The sequence below is a fragment of the Tauraco erythrolophus genome, chromosome 1 (assembly GCF_009769465.1).
Source record: "Tauraco erythrolophus isolate bTauEry1 chromosome 1, bTauEry1.pri, whole genome shotgun sequence".
Lineage (NCBI taxonomy): Eukaryota > Metazoa > Chordata > Aves > Musophagiformes > Musophagidae > Tauraco > Tauraco erythrolophus.
Genome location: NC_141465.1, coordinates 39,165,855 through 39,189,694, shown reverse-complemented (window position 1 = coordinate 39,189,694; position 23,840 = coordinate 39,165,855). Strand labels below are relative to the sequence as shown.

Here is a 23,840-nt window from a genome sequence, read left to right as displayed (position 1 = left end):
ATGTTAGGATATACCTCCTGACTGAAGTTTATTCAGAGGGTTGGTGTTCCTAGACTGCAGCATCTGAGGTCCCAGGAGAAGGCAATTTGTCTTACTGTATGGTATCTGTTAACACAGTGCTCTTCACTGCTACAACTGTATTCTGTGCTCTACAACCATTGCTATTAATTTAGAAAGGAGAAGTGCTCGAAGTAAATAGAAAAAAGAAATTACCTGATTTTGGATACCATCTCTTGGTCTCAGAATTCTGCCCCTGTGTTGCATTCCTAGGGATTATACTCAGTGTTTAACATGAACATTAGCTTTATGTCACTTTTTTTCACTTTGAACTTGTAGTTACTGCCAGTAACCTCAGTTATTTGGCTTATCTTGTGGAGTCTTACATTGCTTTTCTGTTTTTGAAAGGCAGCAGATGCTGGCCAGCCGAGACTCACAACTTCATTGTCAATTTTTAAGTGAGTTGTGTATTTTAGATAATTCTTGTCTTTATGACGTTCGGCTGCTAGCTCTTAAAAAATTTTGAGTTTTCCACTGATAATTTTTGTGGTCACAAATTCAAGTGGAACCAAATCAACTGAGTTAAAGTTTCTTATTCCAGAAAACTGCTGTTCCTCCTTTGAAATATATGAAGCCTTACAAGAAAATAGCCTGTAATGATCACGGCTGCCCCAGTGGGAGCTTCAGAAGCCAAGGATGGTTTGGGTAAGAAAAAAATACTTTCTAGTTACATCAAACATTCCTTTCTGAATGTCTGCTTTTGTAGAGTCAAGGTATGGGTTTGTTGCACAAACGTTATAATATTGGTGCTTCCTTTCCCCCACTCGAGTCTGGTAGAGACTCATGGAGTTTGGAGAATCTGCTGCTGTGTCCTCCAAAACAGTTTTAAGAGAGATTTACAGAGAACTTTAACCACGGAATAAAGATCACGAATTAAAAAAACCAAAAAGCATAACAAGTACTACTTTAAAGAAAATCACATAGTTAATTTTTTAATCATAATAAAATAATCATAATACTGAAAATGCGTAAGGTCTAAGAAGAAACTGTGTCAAGGAACACTACCAAGTGGCCAGCTGTTGGATAAGCTTTAGATTTTACATGATGAAGAAACACCCATAGCTCAAAATCTAAACATGCAGAAGATCAGCACAAAAAGGTCTTTTTGTCTTGGGGCAAAGATTGTCTTTTAAACTCTAAAATAAAGATGAACACAAATGTAGCAAATAGATATTTCTGGACAGCGTGGATCTTGCCCAAAGTCTGATTTTGTTGACCCTGTGGTTAGTCGAACCAGTTTGATCTCGTAGTCTGTGGTTAGTTTTAGCCTTGAATGCAAAAAATTCTTTACTTCCGCAGTTTTTCTCACTTTTGACCTTCACCACATCCTTTGATTTTTATTGTACTTCCCTCTTCATCTCTCTCTCTTTTAAGGACTGTTTTAAATACAATTCTGAACTTGCACAGCATAAATCTTATATTCTCTATGAAGAATTCCAAGGCATTTTAAAAAGACCTAAAACTTCCATTAGCTTTACTATACTCACTGATCCCATGGTTTACTTAACGTGCATATCCTATTTATTTTCTTTTCAGATTAACAGCTAATTTCACTCAGTGCTTGTTCAGCATCTAAGACGGGAGTTTTGACCTGTGACTGGAACTTCTCGAGGTGGCTATAGGTTTGCAATGAGACAATCTTAAGGTGTCCTTCTTCTGCCCCACCCTTGCTTCCCCCACCCTCCTTTCCCCAGTTGCAACCACGTGCTGTTCCAAGCCAAAACTTGCTCCTGCCCTCGTTGTGCTGTGGCAGCAGGGCTGGCTGTGCTTCAAACTGGATCACTGAAATGTCCCAGTTAAAAACAACATCCATTCCCTCCCTCTTTTTTGATGGTTAGGAGCCCAACTATTTCCTCTAAAATTTTATGAGTCGGGTTGGGCATAAGTGGGTTAAACTGGGGATAATAATAAAAAACCATAATTGCTATATCTGAAAGGGGGACAAGCTAAATTGGAAAGATTGTGCTCAATTGCTGGTTTGCACCATATGATTTACTCACACCAGCATGGATCTGGTGTGAAAGTACAGACTGGTGTTCCCTTTTTTCAGGACCCAAATAAATTAACAATTGAATTTAAGAAACACTTCAGCAAAATAGGCCCTACACTACAGCTTAAGACACGCTGTAGAAATACTCTTATTCTGGGACTTTTGTCATTAGCTCTTGTCATCAGCCCTACTTAGTGCAAGCAGCTGTTTTTGAAGATGACATCTTTGCAGCTCGTCTACCTCCTCCCACATCTCCCCTGAACCAATGCACGGGCAGCCTCTGAGCTGGTTCCTTATGTGCTTTAATTAAAATGATGAGCAACAAGTAAACATCCAACAACTGATCAGATCTGACCGTGTACTATGAAATTGACCTCTGGGAGTTATCTGGCTTTGGCTGGAACAGGGTCAAACTGTGCCTTGGTCTGACAAGAAAGGAGGAGACTGCTTCTGCGCAAGGATGCAGAGCTTGTTGTGTGGGATCACACAACACAGAGCTGTGGTTGTGTGGAGTCTTAAGGGAGCTTCAAACCATCACAGCCCCAACCTGCACTGTAGCCTAAATGAGGTGGTGGTCTCAGGTAGTGGTCCTGTTCTCCCTCTCTCCTGGGCTGGCCCTAGCACTTGCACAGCTGTGTGACAGCTGGATTGGGAACTGCTGCCTCTGGGTCAGTTATGGACAAAATTGGTTTCCTAAGCTGGCTCTTGGGGAATGAGAACATGGGGTAGCCAGGGCTCCCCCATGCCCACCTCTGCGGGCTGGCTCCTGCACCTTGCCTGGAGAGCTGCCTCACCTCCTCCGTAACCTCTGCTCCTCACAAGCCTCCTGGATGTGCACAGCCCTCGTGTCTGCTCCAGGCAGGAGCTAAGTGACAGGGGAGCAGCAGAAGACAGGCAGCCAAGTTCAGGCAGTGAGGTCTGGATGTGGCAGGTGTTTGCTCCAGCCCTGGATGGGTGAGATGGGACTCACCTAACCTCCTATGGTTAGGACTGTGGGTGTTAATTTTTGAATAACTGTTTTATTTTTTAATTCCTATTTTGCTTAAATTGAGGGCTGACTCAGGGGCACAGGGATACTGGGGAGGAGGGAGGAGAGGTCTGGGGAGGCTCAGGTTTTGCGAGGGGAGATAAGGGGACAAACAAAGTTTCCTTAGTGCAAGCGAAGAAACACCGAGTGCCTGGTGGGGTGAGGATCTGCTGGACTCACAGCAAACTGCGTCACGCAGGCGGGTGTAAAAATACACTTAGCTCAGTGGGATTTTACTTCTGGGCTTCTTCTGATGAAAACAAAGCTGAGTGCACAGTGCCAGGAGTAAGCAAGTGGGCAAACGTGATAAATCAGTAACAAAGGACAACTAGCTGTGTGCATATAAATTGGCATGGAGTTGGCAGTAGCAATCCCTCACCATGCTGAATGATTATGTCTCAGTGTGCTGTGACAATAAAATGTATATGAGACACTATGTGGACAGGCACTTTCTTGATGTATGAGACTGGCAAAGAGCAAGAAGACAAAACATAGAAATAAACGATAAACTTGCAATCAGACAAAGCTTGTTGTAAATATCTGTGCTGAAACAGGTGATTGATTATTTTAATAGGCAAAAAGTAGTGCTGAAATTTGCAAGTGCAGACTTTTTTGGCCAGTATAGCTTAAAGTAGATTTTGATGAATTCCAAATTACTTGAAAGCCAGGTAATTTGGAGCAATGTGATAGATAAAACAGATGCTGACGCATGTAAGGTAATACAAATCAGAAGACACAACATAAACTGCTCAGAGGCATGGCTGGGCTCTTGGGGAAAGACCTGAGAATTGCTGTGAAGGGCTGGTAGATCAACTGACATAAACAGAACAAAATGCTGTAAGTAACAAAGACTGGGACAGGAAAAACAGTAAATGATAATGCAATAGACTATTAGGCCTTTTAGTAGTACATCCTGTTCTGGAATATGTCCAGCTTAGGTCTTGCCACCTCAGAAAAGACATAGCAGAAATAAAGTTTGGTGACAGAAGTAAATGAGATGAGTCATGGAACTAAGATTTCTCATTAGCCAGGACTGAAAAGACCGGCTTAGTTTAGAAGGACCTAGAAGGTGGAAAGTCATGTTTAGATGGAGAGACCTAGACGGTGGAAAGTCTTGTGGGAGCTACGAAGCTTTGTCTCCTTTGAAAGCGGCTATGAGCCAGCCACTTAACCAACACCACACAGATCACTGGCAGCACGGGACACAAATGATCACAAATTCTAGAGACAGCTCTGCTCTGTACCACGGGGCACAATGACCTTCACCAGAGGATCCCCTGGGAAAGTGGAGGTTCACTTTGATTCATGAGGCTTTTCTACTTTCTTTCTCCTAGCTGTCACTTTTAAAAGTGGAGCTGGGTTTCCCAGTTCTTGGCTCAGACCTTGTCTATGGTGGGTCATCCAACAACTGCTGACAACCCTGACAACCGAGTCAAAACATGAACTGCTGCAAGAAAACAGTTACCTACATCCCACAGATCCCACAGACTGTGATACCCCTCATTTTAAGCGATGTGGGCAGCTGCCTTGGCACAGTGAAGCCTTCCTGGTGAGCACTTACTCTGAGCCAAGAAAACTCTCCTCCTTCCTTCCAGCCCTGGGAATTTCTCATTTCTTATTTCTCATTCTTCAGTCAATGGAAAATCTTAAAGAGGACACTGCCTGTACAGTCGAGTATTAAAAAAGCTAGTTAGCGTTTAACACCTCTGATTAAAGTACTTGCTATACGTACATCTCACAGTGCAAAGCTACCTGTGTTTTGGGCAGACGGTGGAACCACGCCTGTATCTACAGCATCTACTGAAATCCAGAGTTGAACACAACCAAATGTTACTGTGATGGGGTGAAATCTCTGACAAAAGTTACTTCACATGGAGTGTGCCTGCAAATGTTGCTGAGGAGCTGGGGACGGTTTGGCCTCACTGATAGCTTTAAGCTCTGGAAGAGTTTTTAATACCCATACGTTCTGGTATCACCTCGCAGCCTTACCAATGCTTGACACCCTAAAACACGTGGGAAGCATCACATCTTTATCCACACGGCTTGCAACCTAAACAGACAGCAAGTGACAATGCAGGAGAGCACGTGTAGGGGAGAAGTGAAGTGACTTACCCCATCTGGTACAGCAGGTGACTCCTGGAGAGAAGCACAGCTCGCGTGTTCCCAAATCTGCTGCTCTCTTCCCAGGCTTTTGACTATTAATTTTCTCTGCAGGAAATGTACCTTTTTCTTCTTCATTCAATCCTACTGTTTAATTTCTATTGACAGGTACCTTATAAATCCAAATCAGGTTGAGTATGAACTCTTCAAGAGAACATGTGGATTACTTAAGTAACGTTCAGGGATTTTCAAATGACAAGAGGAAAAAACTTGATAATTACTGTCTTAGTTTAAACTGCCTTGTTCTGTGGATTGAATTTGGTAACTTACCATCACCTTGTTTCTGATCTCTGGTATCCAGACTGATGCTTAATTTTATTTACTAAATTGTTTTCTGTTGCATTTTAAGTTTTAGGCTTTTGTTGTTGACTGTTGCCCTAGACCGGGGCTGAAGCTCTCAAAATTCTTCTCTGCTTTAGTAGTCTTGTGACCGGTTTCTTTGGGGGGGTGTCTGCTCACAGGCACATGGGTTTCCTCAAAGAATTCTCCAGCAAATGCAAACTTCCCTGCACAGTGACTGTCAAGATGTGTCTGTCCTGCACAAGGCCAGGCTCTCTTTCAGGAGACAACAGACACCAGCCACTGACTCTGAAGCCAAGACTCTGTAGGATTTAGTTCTATATACCATTCTGAGCAGCAATGTTACCCTTCCCTCACATCTGACTACTGCAGGCAACAAAGAACAGAGTTTGAGACACTCAGGTAGAGAGGATCTCATTGCTGTGTGGATCCTAACAGGCCCTTTCTAGTGCAAGACTCAGTATGTGAACCCCACAAAGCAATCTATCCGTTGCACAGCTGGGACAGAGAGCAGGAATGAGAAAGTAGATAGCGACACCCTCATTGATCTCCCACTTTTAAGCTAATGATCTTAATGATCAAAAGAGATAAATATGTTAAAATCATATTCATGAAAATGCATGGCTAGATTGAAAGTCAAAGCTTCTTGAAATTACTGAGAGTCTTTCCATTGCCTTCAATGGATTAGTATCACATTGAACGAGTGAGTACTCCAAATCACAGCCAGAGGGAAAACATTGAGCCCAGTAACACATACACACGAGAATCACAGATCACAGAATAGTTTGGGTTGGAAGGGACCTCAAAGATCATCTAGTTCTAACCCACCTGCCACGGGCAGGGAAACCCTCCACTACACCAGGCTGCTCAAAGCCTCATCCAACTTGGCCTTGAACACTTCCAGGGGTGGGGCATCTACAGCTCCTCTGGGCAACCTGTTCCAGTGCCTCACCACCCTCAATGGAAAAAATTTCTTCCTTATATCTAATCTAAATCTATCCTCTTTCAATTTAAAGCTATTGCCCCTTGTCGTATCACTATAAAGCTCAAGCTTTTCCTTTATTACCTGAAGTCTTGCTAATTTAAAATCAAAAATCGTAACAAGACAATGTTGACAGGATGCAACCCTCAAACTATCAGCACTAAAACCCTTCGAGGCAGACCCTGACAGGAGCAGCTGTTCAAGCTGCTAAAATCAACCAGGCATCTTCCTGGAAGCAGGATCTCTCTCGTCTTCCTTTCCTAACACTTAGGAAATACCCTGAAAGCTTTACTGAAATGATTACTTTCATAAGTAAAAAAACCAGAATATTTTACTTTAGGAGAGTTATCACAGTTAGCTAAATTGTGAGTTTTTGAGAGAAATCTGCTTTTTATGCATTAGTTTGTTTGTATGCATTTATTTTCTAACATTAAATGAAAAAAACAGTGTTTTTTTGAAAATTTTCATAATCAACACAAAATAACCCTGTGGAATTTATCTTCTTTCATCTACTGTATAATTTCAGAAGTATTTACTGATTTATTAAACAATAATCTTTACTGAGTTATGCTTTTGACACAGAGCTGTTGTTGCTGTTATATCCATCCTAGTAAACAGAAATAAGTGTAAGGAGAGTAAGGAGATGCTTAGACATTTAAATTGTTGAATTTAGTGAAAAAGGATTGAGTTTAAAAAACTTAATTTCTGTGTAAGCCTGGGATGGATTCTTCAACATTCGGTATGATGTACCATAACATTGTTGTAACCTGTAATATTTACCGTTGATTAAGATAAAATATTCTACAAAATTATTCATCAATCTCTCTCTCGTCCTCATCTCCCTCTGGTTAACATGGAGATGAATCTTCGAAGATCTTTTGTAATAAGAATACCAAGTAATATAGAGAGGTAAGACAAGTTTGCCAACTGCTAGGAAAATGGACCTTAAAATCAAGTTTCTGAGTGTGGTGCCACCTGCTTTCCCAAAGATGAACCCACGTATAAGACAATTCTGCTGTTTCGCATCTATTTAAATTTCTTCTCATACGTTCAGCGAATTAGTCCCACAGCAGATCTGGGCATGAGTTGACGCCATGGAGTTTTTCCTACTCGTCTATGTGTCTCTTTTAAAAGCCTGGCCATGCTTTTGATATATTCCCTGGTTTGTTAACTATGACATTCAGCACAATCTGCATGTTATTTCTGCTGTTTGCAGGACTTGCCCAACCACCATGACCATTTTGTGAAAAAAAGTGAAAGCGAAGACTCCATCTGGACAGCTGGCAATTGAGAAAAACAGACTCGCGTTTCAGCTTCAAGATGAGTAATACTTAAAACCACAAGCGAATTCCTCCCTTCCCCTTATGCAGATAGAAAAATTAGCTATGGCTACTGCTAAGGGAAAATTTGCAACTACTTTGATAATACTCAATGTGAACTCTTTCAATTATACAGCATGGAATGTGCTACCAGTTCAGTGATCTTCCACAACACAAACCCAGGCTCAAGTTACGTATTAATCATAAGAACATATGGTAGAGATGTGGCCAAATTTAATTTGCTTTTTACTAATCTTCCCATGGCAGTTGCTAAGACATACAGCAGAATGCATGGACGTGCATATCCATCTCGCCCTCTATTTTTTCAGAAAGAAAAGGTTAAGACTACATGAAAAGCTATCAACTTTCGAACCATCCAAAATATTAACTGAAGTTACAGCTATGGGAAACATATTTCCAAGAATTAATTACGTATGTAATGTATTGGTCTGCAAAAGAGGCTTTAAAAGGCCTTAACTGTGAGGCTAAATCAAAAGAAGTCAAAAAGCTTCTGTACTTGCTTCAGGCCAGCTTTCATAGGATTGGAGCAGAAGACTGCTAAAAATCACCTAAGGGGAAGAAGGTAAAAATTACTGTAGGTGCACTAACTGTGTGTATCAGCAAACGGAAAAAAACCTATGGTAAATATTTATATGTTGGAACTGGCTTTGTATTTCTTGTGTACCATTAGAAAAAATATACTCTCCTCTAACTTAAGAGCTTGTGCACTGATCCTCATGGTATGCACACAAGGCACAATCATTCAGGAAAAGGTACTTCTGCCCTGCTTGTCTATGACATATTTCCCACTGTGCAGATACTTGAATTTATATGCGACTATTTGACATAATGTGCAGCAGTCTCCCTGGTATGAGTTACAGGTATCTCCTAGGTCATTAAAAGTAGTGAAGAAACTAGTCTGCGAGACAGGCTTATTAAGAAAACGAATATGCTTTACATAAAGGAAGTGGACACTCCAGCTGCTGAGGCTGTAACATCTCTTCTTCTATGTTGTTCTCTCAAAATCTACTGAGTAACCTTGCTAACAAAGTTTCTGAACTAGGGTAGTGATATTTTCACTCAGAGGCTGCTGGCACAACGTATTTCTTGACCCAAATCAAATAAAAAGAAAACCAATGCAAAAACATATAGAAGAATTCAGATTTAGTGACGAGATGAAAACCATCCCTCTGATCTTAAATATGGTCATGCTGTGGGTTGCATGACAGTGCCCAGGATTGTCTAAACTAGGTTAAAATTTCCATGCAATAATCTTACCACTCTGAGACATCGAATAACCTAGTGTACTTTTATTAAGTAAATGGAAGCAGAGGTTAATGAACATTTATTGGACCAACTTAACACCTTGAAATCACAGGCATCAGTCAGACTGAGAGGCAGCACACTGATAAGACCAAGTTCTCTTTATAAATCTATGAGCCCCTGTACAAAAATAAAGTATAAAAGGGGCAAACAGAAATATTTGTTTCTTTCCAATCCCAGGGCTGCTTCTGAGGTCACATTGGGCATAAATTTAGAGAAGTCCAAGAGGCACTCTAAATTATGCAGTGATATTTACAGTACTAGGAGGACCTTTCTCCAGTTGGAGACCGAAAAAAATAATTAACAAAAAAATCATAACATTAGCTCTGCACCTGCATGAGTCTTCCCTATGCAAGTGAAGCTTCCAGCTGAATTTATGGCAGCCTTTTGCCCTCTATGTACCACACAAATAACAGACACGCATCAGAAGGGTTTGGGCAGGGCAGGAGGCAGGGAAGGTGTGGACTGGGCAGACTGAGGAATCCTGGGCTTGCTCTGTGCTTCCTGGGACTGGGCTGAAACCAGTTCATGGAGCTCACAGAGCTGCTTGGTTCAGCTGTACTTTAAGCCTAGGAGGGGTTCCAAGTTTATCTTTTGCTGCTGATTCCTACAAGGAAAACAGTCTGCGGTAAAGAGGAGGCAGGACAGTAAGCTAACTGATGTGCTTTACAGTTTTTGTCTTGATAAAAGCTATACAGTGAGAATAAAAAACCCAAAGCTCTTCAAGTTAGTCTTTCTACTGCGTGATATCAACCGAATGGTAGTTCCACTTGAGAGAAGAAAAGCGTATTAGTTACACTAAATCACTACTTATTGTCATCTACATAAGGCAGAAAAGCACCCTCATGGGCTTTATGAGTTTTCTTTCCTTACAGGCTAGATACACAGAAACTCCAAGAAACTCACATTAACAGAGTCAAAAGTGTGTAGTCAAAACATTTATGGTGGACTATACCTGAATTATCAAAATTACTTTACCTGTTTAATGTCATAAATATTTGAGATGAAGAATGTGTCACTGAAGTCAGATACCAATGCTTACCAGAGAAGAAGTTTGTATTTCTAACATCAGAAACATTCCACTGCTTGATTTTCAGCAGGTCATCTTTGTGCTTTACTGGGAAAAGAGGTAGTTTTGAGAGTGAATGAACCTGTCACTTCGATGAGCTCAGCTAGTGTGTAATACTACCATTGCAAGAGCTGATCTACAGGAACACCTGCTAAGGTTCATTTGGACTGAAATGACACAGCACAACTACTTGAAAAATTACCTCTTACTCACTAAATAGTTCACAGTTTGTACATATCCCCTTTTACAGGGGCTATAGTTCAAAATAGATGAGCAGCTACTATTACTCCAGTAGGTTCTCTCTTACTCCCTGGCTTGCTTATGCGAGTCCCTCACAAATAGCTTCTCATCGGCCAGTTTCCAACGCTCCCACAAACTACGAACTCCAGGGACTCGGTTAGGGTACACGTTTTGGGACACAGTCACAGAACTGTAATTCCAGCTGTAGCGTAAGTGGGTTCAGCAGGTGGGACAAAGCGATGGATGAAGTTCCCTTCTGCGCTGCAGGCTGCAAGCTGAGCTGGGAACGCTGCATAAAATAAACACCTTGCCTAACACCTGGCTGGACGGGATGCCTAGATTTCACCTAAGGATTTTCCAAGAAGGACAGACATTTGACCACATGACCTGCAGTAGGAGTAGGCAGGAGAAAATTAGCAACCTATGCACTTTATAGTAATTACTCCTATGATAAAGGTTCAACCGTAAGAACTTTTTTTGATTACACGTGCAATGGTCCCAAACAACTGGAACAGCCCACAGACCAATTACAGCTGATAGTTCAACTCTGAGGATAAATCTTTTGAGAACACTGTATCATTTTAATACAACCACTAAACCTCGTATGATACAACAGCACAGCCAACCAAGCATTTAAGAGAAATCATTTTAAGGAACACCTCTTGGTGGCAATGCTTGCTTCTGTTAAACATTTTCAGAAAAAAATGCAAACCATCTGGGCCAGTGAGAGCATGAAGAAGGGAAACAAAACAGGTCAGCACCAGGCACATGGTTACATTTTCTTTCTTGGCTCTGCTCTAATTCTAAACGAGTTCAACCTGTGCTCAACCTGTGCTTGTACAGGTGGAGCAGAGCTCCTGGAACAGAGGACGGGCTGTGCCCCTACCAGGACCTTCCCTTATCAGATTTTGAGAAACTTTTTCTCACTGCAAGAGTCACTGATTTGTTCTTGAAACTCCCTGCAATGAAATGAAGGACCCAAAAGCATTTAATTGTTGAACACATAAAAGGAAGTATATTTAAAATAAAAAAAATTGGTCAGACTGTAGAGTCAATTACCATTTTTAAAGGAATTTACAGGGCTGTTGTAGATGAGTTTTTTGGAATAGTCAGTTTATCGCAATGCCTAAACTGGTTTCTTCATTGCACAGTATTTTCTTTTAAAATGTGTGCATTTTTTAACAATTACATACATATTAAAAATCAGCATTTCTTTGCTTAAACTTAATTAAAACGTTAATACTCTCAGACGACACAGATCTGAAATGGTGAAACCAGTAACTGCCCCCTCCCACCTTACAACAAATTAAATTGAGACAAAATTACAAACACATTTCACTACATGATTATTATTAATAAAAATCATTTTTTTTTTTATAAAGTTGCCCAAAATGCAAGGGATGTGCATAGGTTTACAACTTAGTCAGAATAATATTTTACTTTATTCCCTTGGGTACGTGTTCCCATGAACGGAATGTACTTTGCTGTAGATTACAGTTTTTTTCAACACAGATACACCAACGGCATGAACGCTTGCGACTGTCCACATGCATTAAGAGTCAAGACCCAATTTCAAATTTCTAAAAGTTTTACAGAGTTCTTCAAAGAGACAGTATCACGTTATCTGGATGTTACACAAAAGTACTCAAAAATACTATCCTAGGGGAAAAAAAAAGCGAAGAAAGGCTTTTAAAATTTATGAATTTGTTTCGTAACCACTAGACTAATTATTTCAAATAAATAAAGGAAAGCAAAGTATTCCAATCCATAAAATCAGACTCTAAAAAGAATGTAGTGTTCCACCCCCAAGTTAAGGTAACAGAATCATATTATTATTACTATTAAAATAGATTATAGAAAGCAGCATCTATTTTGTGCAGTTTTTAGGGGCCCTTGAAATAAAAAGCTATGATTTCCAAAAATACAACATTCCAAAGGACTGAATAATACATATATTTAAAGATACATTTTATTAAAGTTTAGGAGAAATGATTAAAAAAAAGATACTGTCTCTTTAAATTAGTGTTTAATTTGTTTTTTCCCCCTCCTCCTATCTATTCGGACATGACAATAATTATAAATTTAGGTCACACTACATCTAGGTAGTCTCTAGGGGCCAAGACCTGTTGACACAAGGTCAATAATGAAGAGGTTTTCCATTTATGAGGTGGTTCCCAGTAATGATCAATTCTCTCATGACCGGTCTAGTAGACCCAGGAGACCGGGACCCACTGTGAGGCTGTACACACAAGCTCGATGGCTTCCTCCAGGTGCCTGATAGTTTCATCAATTTCGTTGTTGATAATTGTTAGGTCAAAGTAGTGTGCATATGTTCTCTGTAAGATTTCAGACTCCTTCTGCAGGCGCTGAAGAGATTCATCCTGTTTGGCGGTCAGAAAAGAAAATGGAGAGAGAGAAGTTGGATCCTTTCGTACTCTTCTACGACAGCTTTCTTAACAGAGAAGGAAACGGGCGAAAAAGCCTTAGGGAGGCCTGGGTGGTTTAGATCCCCCACCTAAATCTATGAAAATCACTGGGGAGAAATGGCACAATTTCTCTCTTGAGGCTGACCTTCAAACAGCACTCAGTTATTGACATGACTTGAGACAAAACACAAGTCCACAATTAAAAAAGCAAGGTGGAGGATGGAAGCTTAGAAAAGCAGCACAGACATGGAGCAACGGAGACCATATAGGAATAAAATGTACGAAGTGCACAAATATGAGCTATTGGGCCTATGTCCTGGTAAAAACATGAGAAACAGAAGAGGGTATATCGTCAGGTATCAGCTGTTCCCAGTTTTGGTAATGATTTACTGTTCAACATCGGTCTTCTAGGTCTACTTCCCTTAATAATCATTTACTGATAAGGAAGTTCTCACTCCGCATTACTCTCTGGTTCCTATTTCAGAGCGTGTCATTTCCAGCATCTTTCAGTGTGAGATCCTGAAGACGAACCGTGCAGCTCGCGAAGGGCCACTGACAGCAGACTGGTGCTCTCCGTGGCTTTGTGTCAATGCCCTTGCAGAAAGAAGTGCATCCTACTTTGTGGGTGCACTACGGGACGCTGCGCAGTCTGCAACGCTACAGCGATGGCCTTTGTTAGCGAGGTCTGCCTTTCTGAGAGTGGGACTGCAAAAGGCTTCTTTCTAGGGCTCTGCAGCAATTATAAGTTTGAATTCTCTTCCTGCAAATTCTCTTATAAATTAAAAAAAAAAAAAATCATTTGCTGCTTTGAGGAACCTTGAAATAGCCATAGAAAAGTAACCAATTCCTTCCTGCCCCACAGGTTTGGGGAGGATATGGGGCAAAATTAAATATGAACAGTATAGACTCCCATCTCTAGGGTCATCCTACTTGATCAATCAACTGGGATACACTTTATTAATAACAGAGTTTCAGGCTGCAGGAAGTACAGCCACAGTGCCTAAAGCTGTTTTCACAAGAAATTGTCCTGGGAACAGAATTTTATCTACCTATTAAGAGACCTTACCCTTTTTGCTGTTTAAACTTCCCAAATATTTATAATTATGGTGACAAATAGCTGTGGAACAGCGACTTTCAGATTCTCTGAAGGCAACAACCTGCGCTGAGATGGTTCTCCTTCCCTGTAGCTATGAAACCAGCCACTTCTGGAGAAGTTCTGTACCAGAGTCACAGTTCTGCTTCTCTCCTGAAGCTACAGCCCCAAACAAGGGGGGAATTTCAGCTTCACTTGATAATTAGAAATTTCATTCAAGCAAAGTCAGACAAACACTTCACACCTGCGCTTCTGTGTAGGGAATGCTCTTTGTATGGACCATCACGCATCGCCAGCAACACCTGGAACTTCAGTAGAAGATACCAGTGCATGCAAATTTAATTTATGCTATTATCAAATTGAACAATATGGATAATACTATCATTAAATATGTTTGCCAAACGTTTCATACAGCCCAGTGTCTTTAAGCCAAAAACCTAGGTTAGGTGAACTTTTCATAGATTCCAAAAGAAAAATTAATTTATATCAGCTGAGGATTTAAATGTTTCTGTTTAAATTAACCTACAACGGAAAAAAAAAATATCATACTTGCCGAGCAGAATATTTTCAGTGCTTTAAACATATCTAGCTAAGATTAATTTTATATTTTAAAGCCAGTCTTAGCAAAAACGTATTGCACCGTTAAGAGTTTTAACCTCACGGCACAAGGTTAACGCTACCTGAAAAACCCCCATAAAGCCTTAGAACTGTTAATTCATATGTAGCTTTTTAACTGCTACTCAGATTTCCCACCAGCATCATCTTTATCTGCTACAAGAATGAACTTTTGTCACTAAAGCATGTATCTTACTGTGACTGACAGAATAAATAAGTGAAAAACTTACAGCCATCTTATTTGAAAAAAACAACCACCAGTTGTTTTTTACCAGGTAAAGAAGAATGAATGCTAATATTTACCTTGCACGCACAGATGTCACAAAACTAAGAGTTTGTCACAAAACTAAGAGTTTCAAAAACTTGTTAAATTTTAGTATCTTCCTGACTTAGCTGATCCTAGATCCAACTTTACCGGGATCAAAGTGGTTTGTATTATGGAATATCTAAATTTCCTAGCCTGTTGGAAATGTAAAACATTACTTCTTTCCTTCATTTTTAGGGGCAGTAACAAGTTTGGGATAGGACATTGTAAGAATTTTCAAATAGGTTAAAACTTTCTCAAGCTCTGCAGAAAGAAAAGAGATTACAGTTCTTGATTTTGCTTTTACTCTGGAGACAAATTTCACTTGTTTGTGACAAGAGTTTGTACATTCAGAATCATATCAGACTGGCTAAGTGTTTCCTATGTGCCTGTAAGTCTTAAATGCCAAAAATCATCTTTCAAGATAGCACTTCCTCAAAATTTTTGCTGTAGTAAGTTCCTCTCAATTTCTCTAAAATTTCTTAATTAAATCTTAAATAGTGAAGATTCACGATTATTCTCCAAGAATAATACTCAGTTGTGCTCTCAATGGTGTTGAGAAAGAAGACACTTATCAAAATGTTCAGACAGCTGTGGATAGACAAATCAATGGGCATAACTTCAATAATTTCACATTCGGGAGCAGAACATCTGTCTTTTCTTCTTCCCTCAGCTCTCATGCAATAGGCATTTTATGTGGGTCTACTTGCAGTTTGTGCATTATTGGAATAGACTTTTTTTCCCCTATCACTAGAATTCAGTTCACTTTCTTAATCTTCTCTCCTTCTCCACCATAGCTGGGACAGAAAGGAGTGAAACATGGCTTTTATTCATGAAATCTCTCTCGTGCATAATGGCCTCAAGTGACATTCTCAGTCTCTGAGGGGGCTTTTTTTTTTTTTTTTTTGGCCTTAAAGTACACAGGACAATAGCTGCCACTTATGATGGTCAAAGCACAGCCTAACAAATTACTAATATTCCCTTGTAAGGCTGTAAACAATGTATAAACACACCATCAGGCCTTTGCCAATTTTGCTCCAACAGAAGGAAATTCTCAATTTAAACAGCTGATGGACTGCAAACTTTTTAAGAAAAATTCCTTTTATTCTTTGGCTGTAGGAAGAGAGGAAGCATAGCTAAAATTTGGAAGAATTTGGCTCAGCAAAGATTTAAATCAAAAAAGCGGAGCCTGTCAACTCCTCTTTGCAGCTGTCTGGACAACAGGAGGTAGGAAACAGCTAGAGGAAAGAGGAACTACTCCAATGTTTCCTGATACGCTCTCTCCTCTCTCTGTTTTAGCCCAGAAATAATATGATTTAAGTTTCCTTTGTGATTAGACAAGTGGGTACACACTGGGAGATTTCCTATATGATTTAAATTGGTTTTGTGCTTTGCAGAATTGCTCACAGTGCACTGATATATTCAGTTGGAAAGCATAATATTTTGTCTCCTAACTCTTGCTGCGTGGTTCTTGATTATTGAGATATTTGGTGTGTTCTATGACAGGCTTAAGTGTCTCAAGAGAGATACTTCTAAGATCAGGCCTCTGCACTGATTTTACCACAAGTTTCAGATGTACAGCTGCAAGAGCAGAAATTTTCTCTTTGGTTTCTTTTTCCTAGCAGATAATTTAGCACAGATATCTGAAGTCATTATTACATTGAATTTTTATTCTAACGGAATGTTATGTTGAACAGGAACAAGCATATCAACATTCTAAAACTACTGAAATAACCAGGACTACAGTGTCAGCGCCTAGCTGGTACTTACAGGCAATTTTCTGCACCATTTTGGCAGCTATGTACAATTAGTACGAATGCAGGAAAATGAAAAGAAAAGCAAAGATGAAATTTAAGAAAACATAAGGGGGAAAAAAAGGACAGTCATTTACAGAAGTGTTCTCAAAAAGCATAAATAAAATAAACAAAGCAGGATAAAAGGATAAACAGAAAGGGATACTCATTATGCAAATGAACCTTTCAAAAAGGAAGCATGAATGAGAAATATGAAACACGCACTCTCCACCCTTGTTTGCTGCCTTGCAGGCTGATAACACACAAAATTTGCATATCTCCCTTCATGCAGACCAGTAAACCTTGGAAAACAGGATATTGTATTTGGGCAAGGTCTATTGCTGTTACCATTTCCTAGCCCTCCCTTTTCTTAAGTTTAATTGATTCATAAATTAGCATGCTTTGTAAGTGTGGCCCCAGGTCAGCAATTCATGAGCCTGAAGGTACCCCTGTGTGCACAGAGACTTCAGACACAAGAGCTTAAAATAAATACACAGTCTTACAGCACAAATGCAAATATTTAGAACATAAAACTTTACTAATATTACTTTGGCATGAACAAGTACTTCCCCACCACTAGCATAAAAGGTATATTTCTGGCCTCTTCCCAGTGTACCATGGAAAACATTTTCTCCCTCATATTGTCTCAAACGTCTCTGTATTATGTCCTACAGCTGGAAGAGTAAAAGCTAAGTACCACTGCAGATGAATGAGGCCAAGGAAGACGATATGAGAGCTGAGACACAGATATTGAGCAACAAACCCAGGCAATTGCATAATTCCACAGGGCACTAGGTCTCCTGAGTGCTGCTGTAAGCACGATGCTTGCCCGACACATCCTTAGAACAATTTTAACTGTTTTTAAAGTGATGCCAGGCCATGTGCTTGCACAGAGGCAAATTCAGTGTAGAATACAAAATTTTAGTATTTTCTCAAGATCGTATTGATTTACAGCATGCGCCAACATCGGCAGTCAAATTGTCGCCTCACTAACATTGCAAATTGTGATGTTCTGAGATCTTTGTCTGTACACTCGTGACATTTACCAGTTAGGGTATGGGCCCGTAAGACTCAGTGAAATGATACAACTTACTGCTGTGAAACTTAAAAGACCCTTCTTCCCTCTCCCATCTCTCTTCCTGGCTATAGGCTTCACTGCTTGTTCTGGCATTGGTGCTTGTTGGAGCCTTTGTGAGCTGCTTGAAAACTCACAAAAATCTGATTTAGAGCTGAAGTAGCTCACTAGAGGATCTGATAAATGCCATGGCCAGAGCAGACTGGCAGTGTATGTCCCAGAAGCAAGTTAGAGAGAATCGCTCCCTTCAGCAACAGCGAACTAGTAGAACGCAGCAGCTGCCAGTAAAATTGCAGCTTGAGGCCAGTGTTTTTCACTCTCTGTTTGCTATTTTAATAATCATTCAGAGTATTTGCATTTAAATATGTCCTTATTTTCCTGCAAGCCTCTGCAGTGATGTCATAGTTTCATACTTATGATATTGTAATTACATTTCTATAGAAACAGGCTATAGAGATAGGGCTTCTGACTTTATTTTTGTGTGATCAAGGAGACATCTAGGAGATGCAGAACAGATTCATGGTCAAATCCAATAGATTAAATACCTTAATATCATGGTTTTAAAAAGGCTGAGGAGATAAAGTGTTTGTATAAATACTGTTTACCCTGTTGTGAGCTAAATCCAGAATTGCTTAATATAATCTTTGAAATCACTAGCAATCTGCAGAGCAGATACTCTATAAAAACTAAGTAGGAAATTCAGGATGTGGACCTCCACGAATACTTAACATTATTCCACAAGCAATTACCTCTTTGGTCAAAGCTTCCAATTCTTAGAGAACGGTCTTTGAAATTAATAAGCCTATTTCTGATATATATTTGCTGTATAGAAAAGATACTAAAAGATAAAGGTGGGATGACACCACACTCACGCACACCCATCTCTTCAGTTCAGGCCAGCTGTAATCTAGTGCTAGCACTGCAACTCAGAATTGAGTAATTTGTGCTAATGACTTGTCAAGGATTTGGAAGTGGATCTTTGAGTTAGGGCAAGGAAGGAAATAAAATAATATGTATTTTTAGAATACATCATGTGGATCTTTCAGCTTGAAGTTCATCTTTAGAATTAGACAAATCGGTTAATAAGCAATAAATATATCTCAATCAACTTAATAATGCTGCCATACAACTGCCTTTCTGCCTCTCCACTTACAGACAGGGACACAATTAAAGAGTCTTATCTGCATATTTGAATCTCATCTTTAATTCTGTCTTTGATAGGACATTAGATTGCAACATGTCATACCTCATTAATGCCTGGGGTAATCGTAGGTGCAGCAATAAAAACAACAAAAGGAGCAAACTCTGCAGTTCTCAGGACTTTCAATGCCTAGATGAAAAAAAAAAAATCACATACTTTAGAAGAGTCTCCCAACAATCAACATGAAATAAGTTTAGTCACACAAGCAAAGGATACAAAATTATGATTTAGCAATGACGGTAATTTGTTTATAACTGATCTGGAGTCAAGACCTTAGTAACACAGACACTTAATATTTTGCATTATTTTACATAATGGTGGTCAAACTGTATATTTATTCTTAATTAAAGTGAGTTTTCAAGACAATGAAAACTTTATAATTTTCAGAGGCTCTTCCCCTACAGTTTCAAAGGGTGCAGAATTCTGTTTGCATTTAATCTGAATGATTAATGCCAGGTAAAAAAAAATAAATCAGTCATGCCATAAATAGGGAAAAGAGCCAATTGTATTTTAGAATAAATATTGACTAGAATACCTTTTTTGTCAGTTTTTTCTACCTACCAACACTTTTTAGTTATTATTTTCTGAAACAAATGCAAACGTGATGTGAGAGGTTTTAAGTATTTAAAAAGTAAGCATAGTGAAGTTTTAAAAAAGTGAGCACAGCACTAATGCAGTAAATGCAGCACCAATCCCCTGAACTAAATCTATGCAAAAGAAAAGAGTTGTCATTAATAAGTTGATTTAGCCATAATGTACTGAGTGACACACAGAACTGCCGTGAGTGAAACTTTGGTACAGATCCGAGCTAGACTGAAGTGCAGGACAGCAAATAAACACACCTCTGCTGAACTCAAACAGATGGACAAGATAAAGTAAGACTACTAAAGGTCAGTCTTTTTTTGCTCCTTCCACTTCCTGTCTTCTCGAAAGCTTTTTTTAAAACAAACAAACAAGCAAAAAACCCTAATCCATCCTTTCCCCAAGCTAAAGAGGTTTTTGTCTCTGCTGCTTGAAACCTACCTATATGTATCACCTGTGCCAGCCTCTTCTAAACAAGAGATAACCCCGTATATGAAAGTCAAGAAAACTCACATAACTAAGAGTACCCAAGGGAAAACAGGCAAGCAGTGTTAAGATAACTAAGATTAAGTCCACAAACAGGCTGGCCTTAGTGAGCTAAGATGGATGCATGAGGAAGCTGGTTAAGAAAGAGGCTTGCTAGACACATGCTGGAGGAAGTGTAGCAAAGGCAACCATTACCAAACGTAAATATATTCTAATCAAGATTAAAATGGCTTCTGAGAATTGTAATGCTTCTGAATAATGCAAGTTGAAAAGGTTTATCAAGAGTGTTTCCTTTTAACAGCTGCTGCATCTGAACTAACTATAAATGTTGCTCTCCCTGAAAACTGTTAAATGTGGAATTTTATTTTTCAGAACAGCACCCCACCAGCATACTACGTGAACTGTCCTAAATAGTTTAGTCTGGTATCTTATTTCCGTTATGAAATTCTCAAAAAATTTGAACTTCTTGAATCCATTCATAAAGAAGAAAGAAAGCAGCAAATTTAAATAGATAACACCGGTCACAATTTTAATTTATCTTTCCTCCTATTTCCTTCAATCTGCTAGAATAATATAAACATCAGGTTTGTCCTTACTCATGTTGTTCCACTTAACAAAACATATAAACATGTCCCTATGAATTGAAATTCATGACTACATGGATGTTTCAAAGGAAACATATCAGAATTTTTCACTGAAGATTTTATATACTACTGATCTTCCTTCCTGTCCTCTTTTGAGAAGTATAATATTGCAACACAGAAAGGAGTTTATAAAGTAACAACACTGATCTGGTCATTGTGCAAACAAGGTCAATATCGGTGATTGACCACAAATGTTTCTGACCATGTTCAATAGTGATACGGAGCCAAGAGTCAGTTAGGAACAAGATTACCCTCTAATACAGCACCAAAGAGAAATTTTTGAAAATATTGAAACATTACTCCTGGTAGGCAATGACAATTACTTATTTTGATGCATTTCACTGGACATGAGACTCATTTATTAAAAAGTTACATGGTAAGTAGATTTTCAAGCTACAGTAGTTGCATACCAAGCTAAACTATGAATTTGTTTCTGCTGTATGTTCTTCTAACCAGAGGATTACCAGAATTCTATTTCGCAGATTGATACTTTGATGTTCCAGGGGCTTTTGTTCCACATTACTGTATGCATTACTTATCTAGTGTGCAATCAATAAAAATAAATATATCTCAATAAAATAAGGTTGAAGGATTTGTGCTGAGTCCCATTTTCATACACTTCTAATTAGTTACCTGAGGTTCTACATCAAGTATTGCAATTAGTCCCTGCTCATGGATCTTTCGTATTGTTTCCAGTTTTGTCCCATACATTGCATCCTCATGGCTGCCATATTCCAAATATTCATTGTTTGATATATCCTGCATCATTTGGTCATGTGATACAAAGTAGTAATTTTTCCCATTTTCTTCATCTTTCTTTGGAGGTCGAGTTGTGTCTGAAAATACAAATTTTTTTTTAATACAAAAGGAATATTAAGATTATATATGGCTTTTTGTTTGGTTTATCAATACTTATTCACTGAATGATGACCTGTCAAATCACATATAGAACAATGAAGCATGAGCTTGTGGTAGGCAGAATGACAGGCTGGGAAAAGAAAGAGTCTGGCGGATGTGTGTTGGGAAAAGCAGGAGATGAAAGGATGTGGAAAAGGTAAAAATCAAAAGGTAACAGAGGAAGAACAGAAGGTCACAAATAACCTTTATCTGGTCAAGACTATAAGACACTATCAGCTGCTTTCAATAACAAAGGCCAGATCTCACAGTTTTTATAGTTTCTAAACAATTCAATTAACATGCCCATTTTACCCTGGGAGCCAGTACTGGGCACAGTCCTGTTCAACATCTTTATTAATGATCTGGATGACAGGACAGAATGTACTCTCAGCAAGGATGCCAATGACACCAAACTGGGAGGAGTGGCTAATACACTGGAGAATTGTGCTGCCATCCAGAGGGACCTTGATGGGCTGGAGAAACAGGTTGACAGGAACCTCATCAAGTTAAATGAGGGGAAGTGTCAAGTCCTACACCAGGGCAGGAACAACGCCATGCACCAGTACATGATGGGGGCTGACCAGTTGGAAAGTAGCTCTTCAGAAAAGGCCCTGTAGGGAGCCCTGGTAAACACTCAGTTGGAATATGAGTCAGCAATGTGCCCTTGTGGCAAAGAAGGTATCCTGGGCTGCATTAGACAACTATTGGCAGCAGGTGGAGGAAGTCAATTCTTCCCCTTTACTCCGCACTGGTGAGGCCACACCTGGAGTGCTGCTGTGTCCAGTTCTGGGCTTCCCAGTACACAAGAGACACGGACATACTGGAGAAAGTCCAGTGAAGAGGCACTAAGGGACTGGGGCATCTGTTCTATGAGGAAAGGCTGAGAGACTGGGACTGTTCAGCCTGGAGAAGAGAAGGCTCAGGGGCGATCTCATCAATGAGTACAAATAACTAAAGTGAAGGTGTAAAGAAGATGAAGCCAGTCTCTTTTCAGTGGTGCTCAATGACAGGACTAGAGGTAATAGGCACACTGAAACACGGGAGCTTCCGTTTGAATGTAAGGAAACACTTTTTCACTGTGAGGGTGACTGAGCACCGGCACAGGTTGCCCAGAGAGGCGGTGGAGTCTCCATCCTTGGAGATATTCAAAAGCCATGTGGACATGGTCCTGGGCAACTGGCTGTTCCAGTCTTACCTGAACCGCAAAGGTAAAATTAGCACAGAAAAATGAAAAATGTAAAATGTTTCAACCCCCGTTCTAAATTAACAAACATTTGGAATAGAGAGAAATACGCTTAACAAGAAGTTTTGTGACTACTAGGAAGCATTCGATGTAAAAGTGGTGTTGCTTACTACCCCTCCCTCCGAAAAAGCAAAAGGAGAAATATACCCAGTTCTATCACAGTTCCTACCTTTAAGACAGGATTCATCTCAGCAGAACTGAACACATGGAGTACTACAATGGGTACGTTGGCAAGGATACTACGAACAATTTTGCACTACATTGAACACTGCTACTTACGAGGAATGGGGTAAGCAAATCTGTCCGGGTGTTTTGTGATGAGTGTGTTTTTTATGTGTCTTCTTCCAACACCATGTGCACCTAATCCACAACACAAAAATGAATTACAAATTGTCCACCAGAAGGGGTTTAAAACTATGCATTTATTTTCAGAATAATAACTCAAAATTACCTAGTAAGACTAGTGTTTTCCTTTTGAATGCTGGCAGTTTTACTACTTCTTCGTATGTGACGAGATCTAATTGATCAAACACTAAAACACAAAAGAAACCCCCACAGGGATAAGAAAAAAAGGCATATTAAGAGTGACAATTAATTGTGCTATAAATTATAATTTTAGCAAGTTTTAGATTTACAATACAAAGTATTAAGTTACAGAAAACAAAATAATTTCATTTTAACAAAAGTGTTCTTTTAAAAAACAGTTAAAAAGCAATAACAAAGCTACTGAAATGCTCAGGAAAGTTTGCAAGTCCTTTCATGCAGTATTCAGCAGACCACAAAAATTAGCTAAAATGGCATGCCATTCATGTTTGCATTCCTAACAAATAGCAATTCTAAAGAAAAATCTGTAGACAGTGGCCAACATGAATACAACGTGAGAACATCTATTTACACTAAAGATAGGGACACTTTCATAATCATGTTTTAACAAGATCTATGAGAAACGTATAGAGAAGAGTGTTCTGTGGTATTTATTCTTCAAAACTACCACCATATGAATTGTAATTAGAG

At 39.4% G+C, this 23,840-nt stretch overlaps 1 protein-coding gene across 1 annotated transcript in view; it reads right to left on the bottom strand.

Moving 5' to 3' along the window:
* Positions 1–12,455: 12,455 nt before the first annotated feature.
* The window catches only part of CASK (calcium/calmodulin dependent serine protein kinase), a 239,321-nt gene continuing 227,936 nt past the window's right edge, over positions 12,456–23,840 (bottom strand). Inside the window, 5 exon segments of the mRNA XM_086608529.1 lie at positions 12,456–12,848; positions 19,020–19,103; positions 21,320–21,522; positions 23,106–23,186; positions 23,278–23,358. Of these exon segments, the coding sequence (XP_086464655.1) occupies positions 12,672–12,848; positions 19,020–19,103; positions 21,320–21,522; positions 23,106–23,186; positions 23,278–23,358 (626 nt within the window). The 3' untranslated portion in view covers positions 12,456–12,671.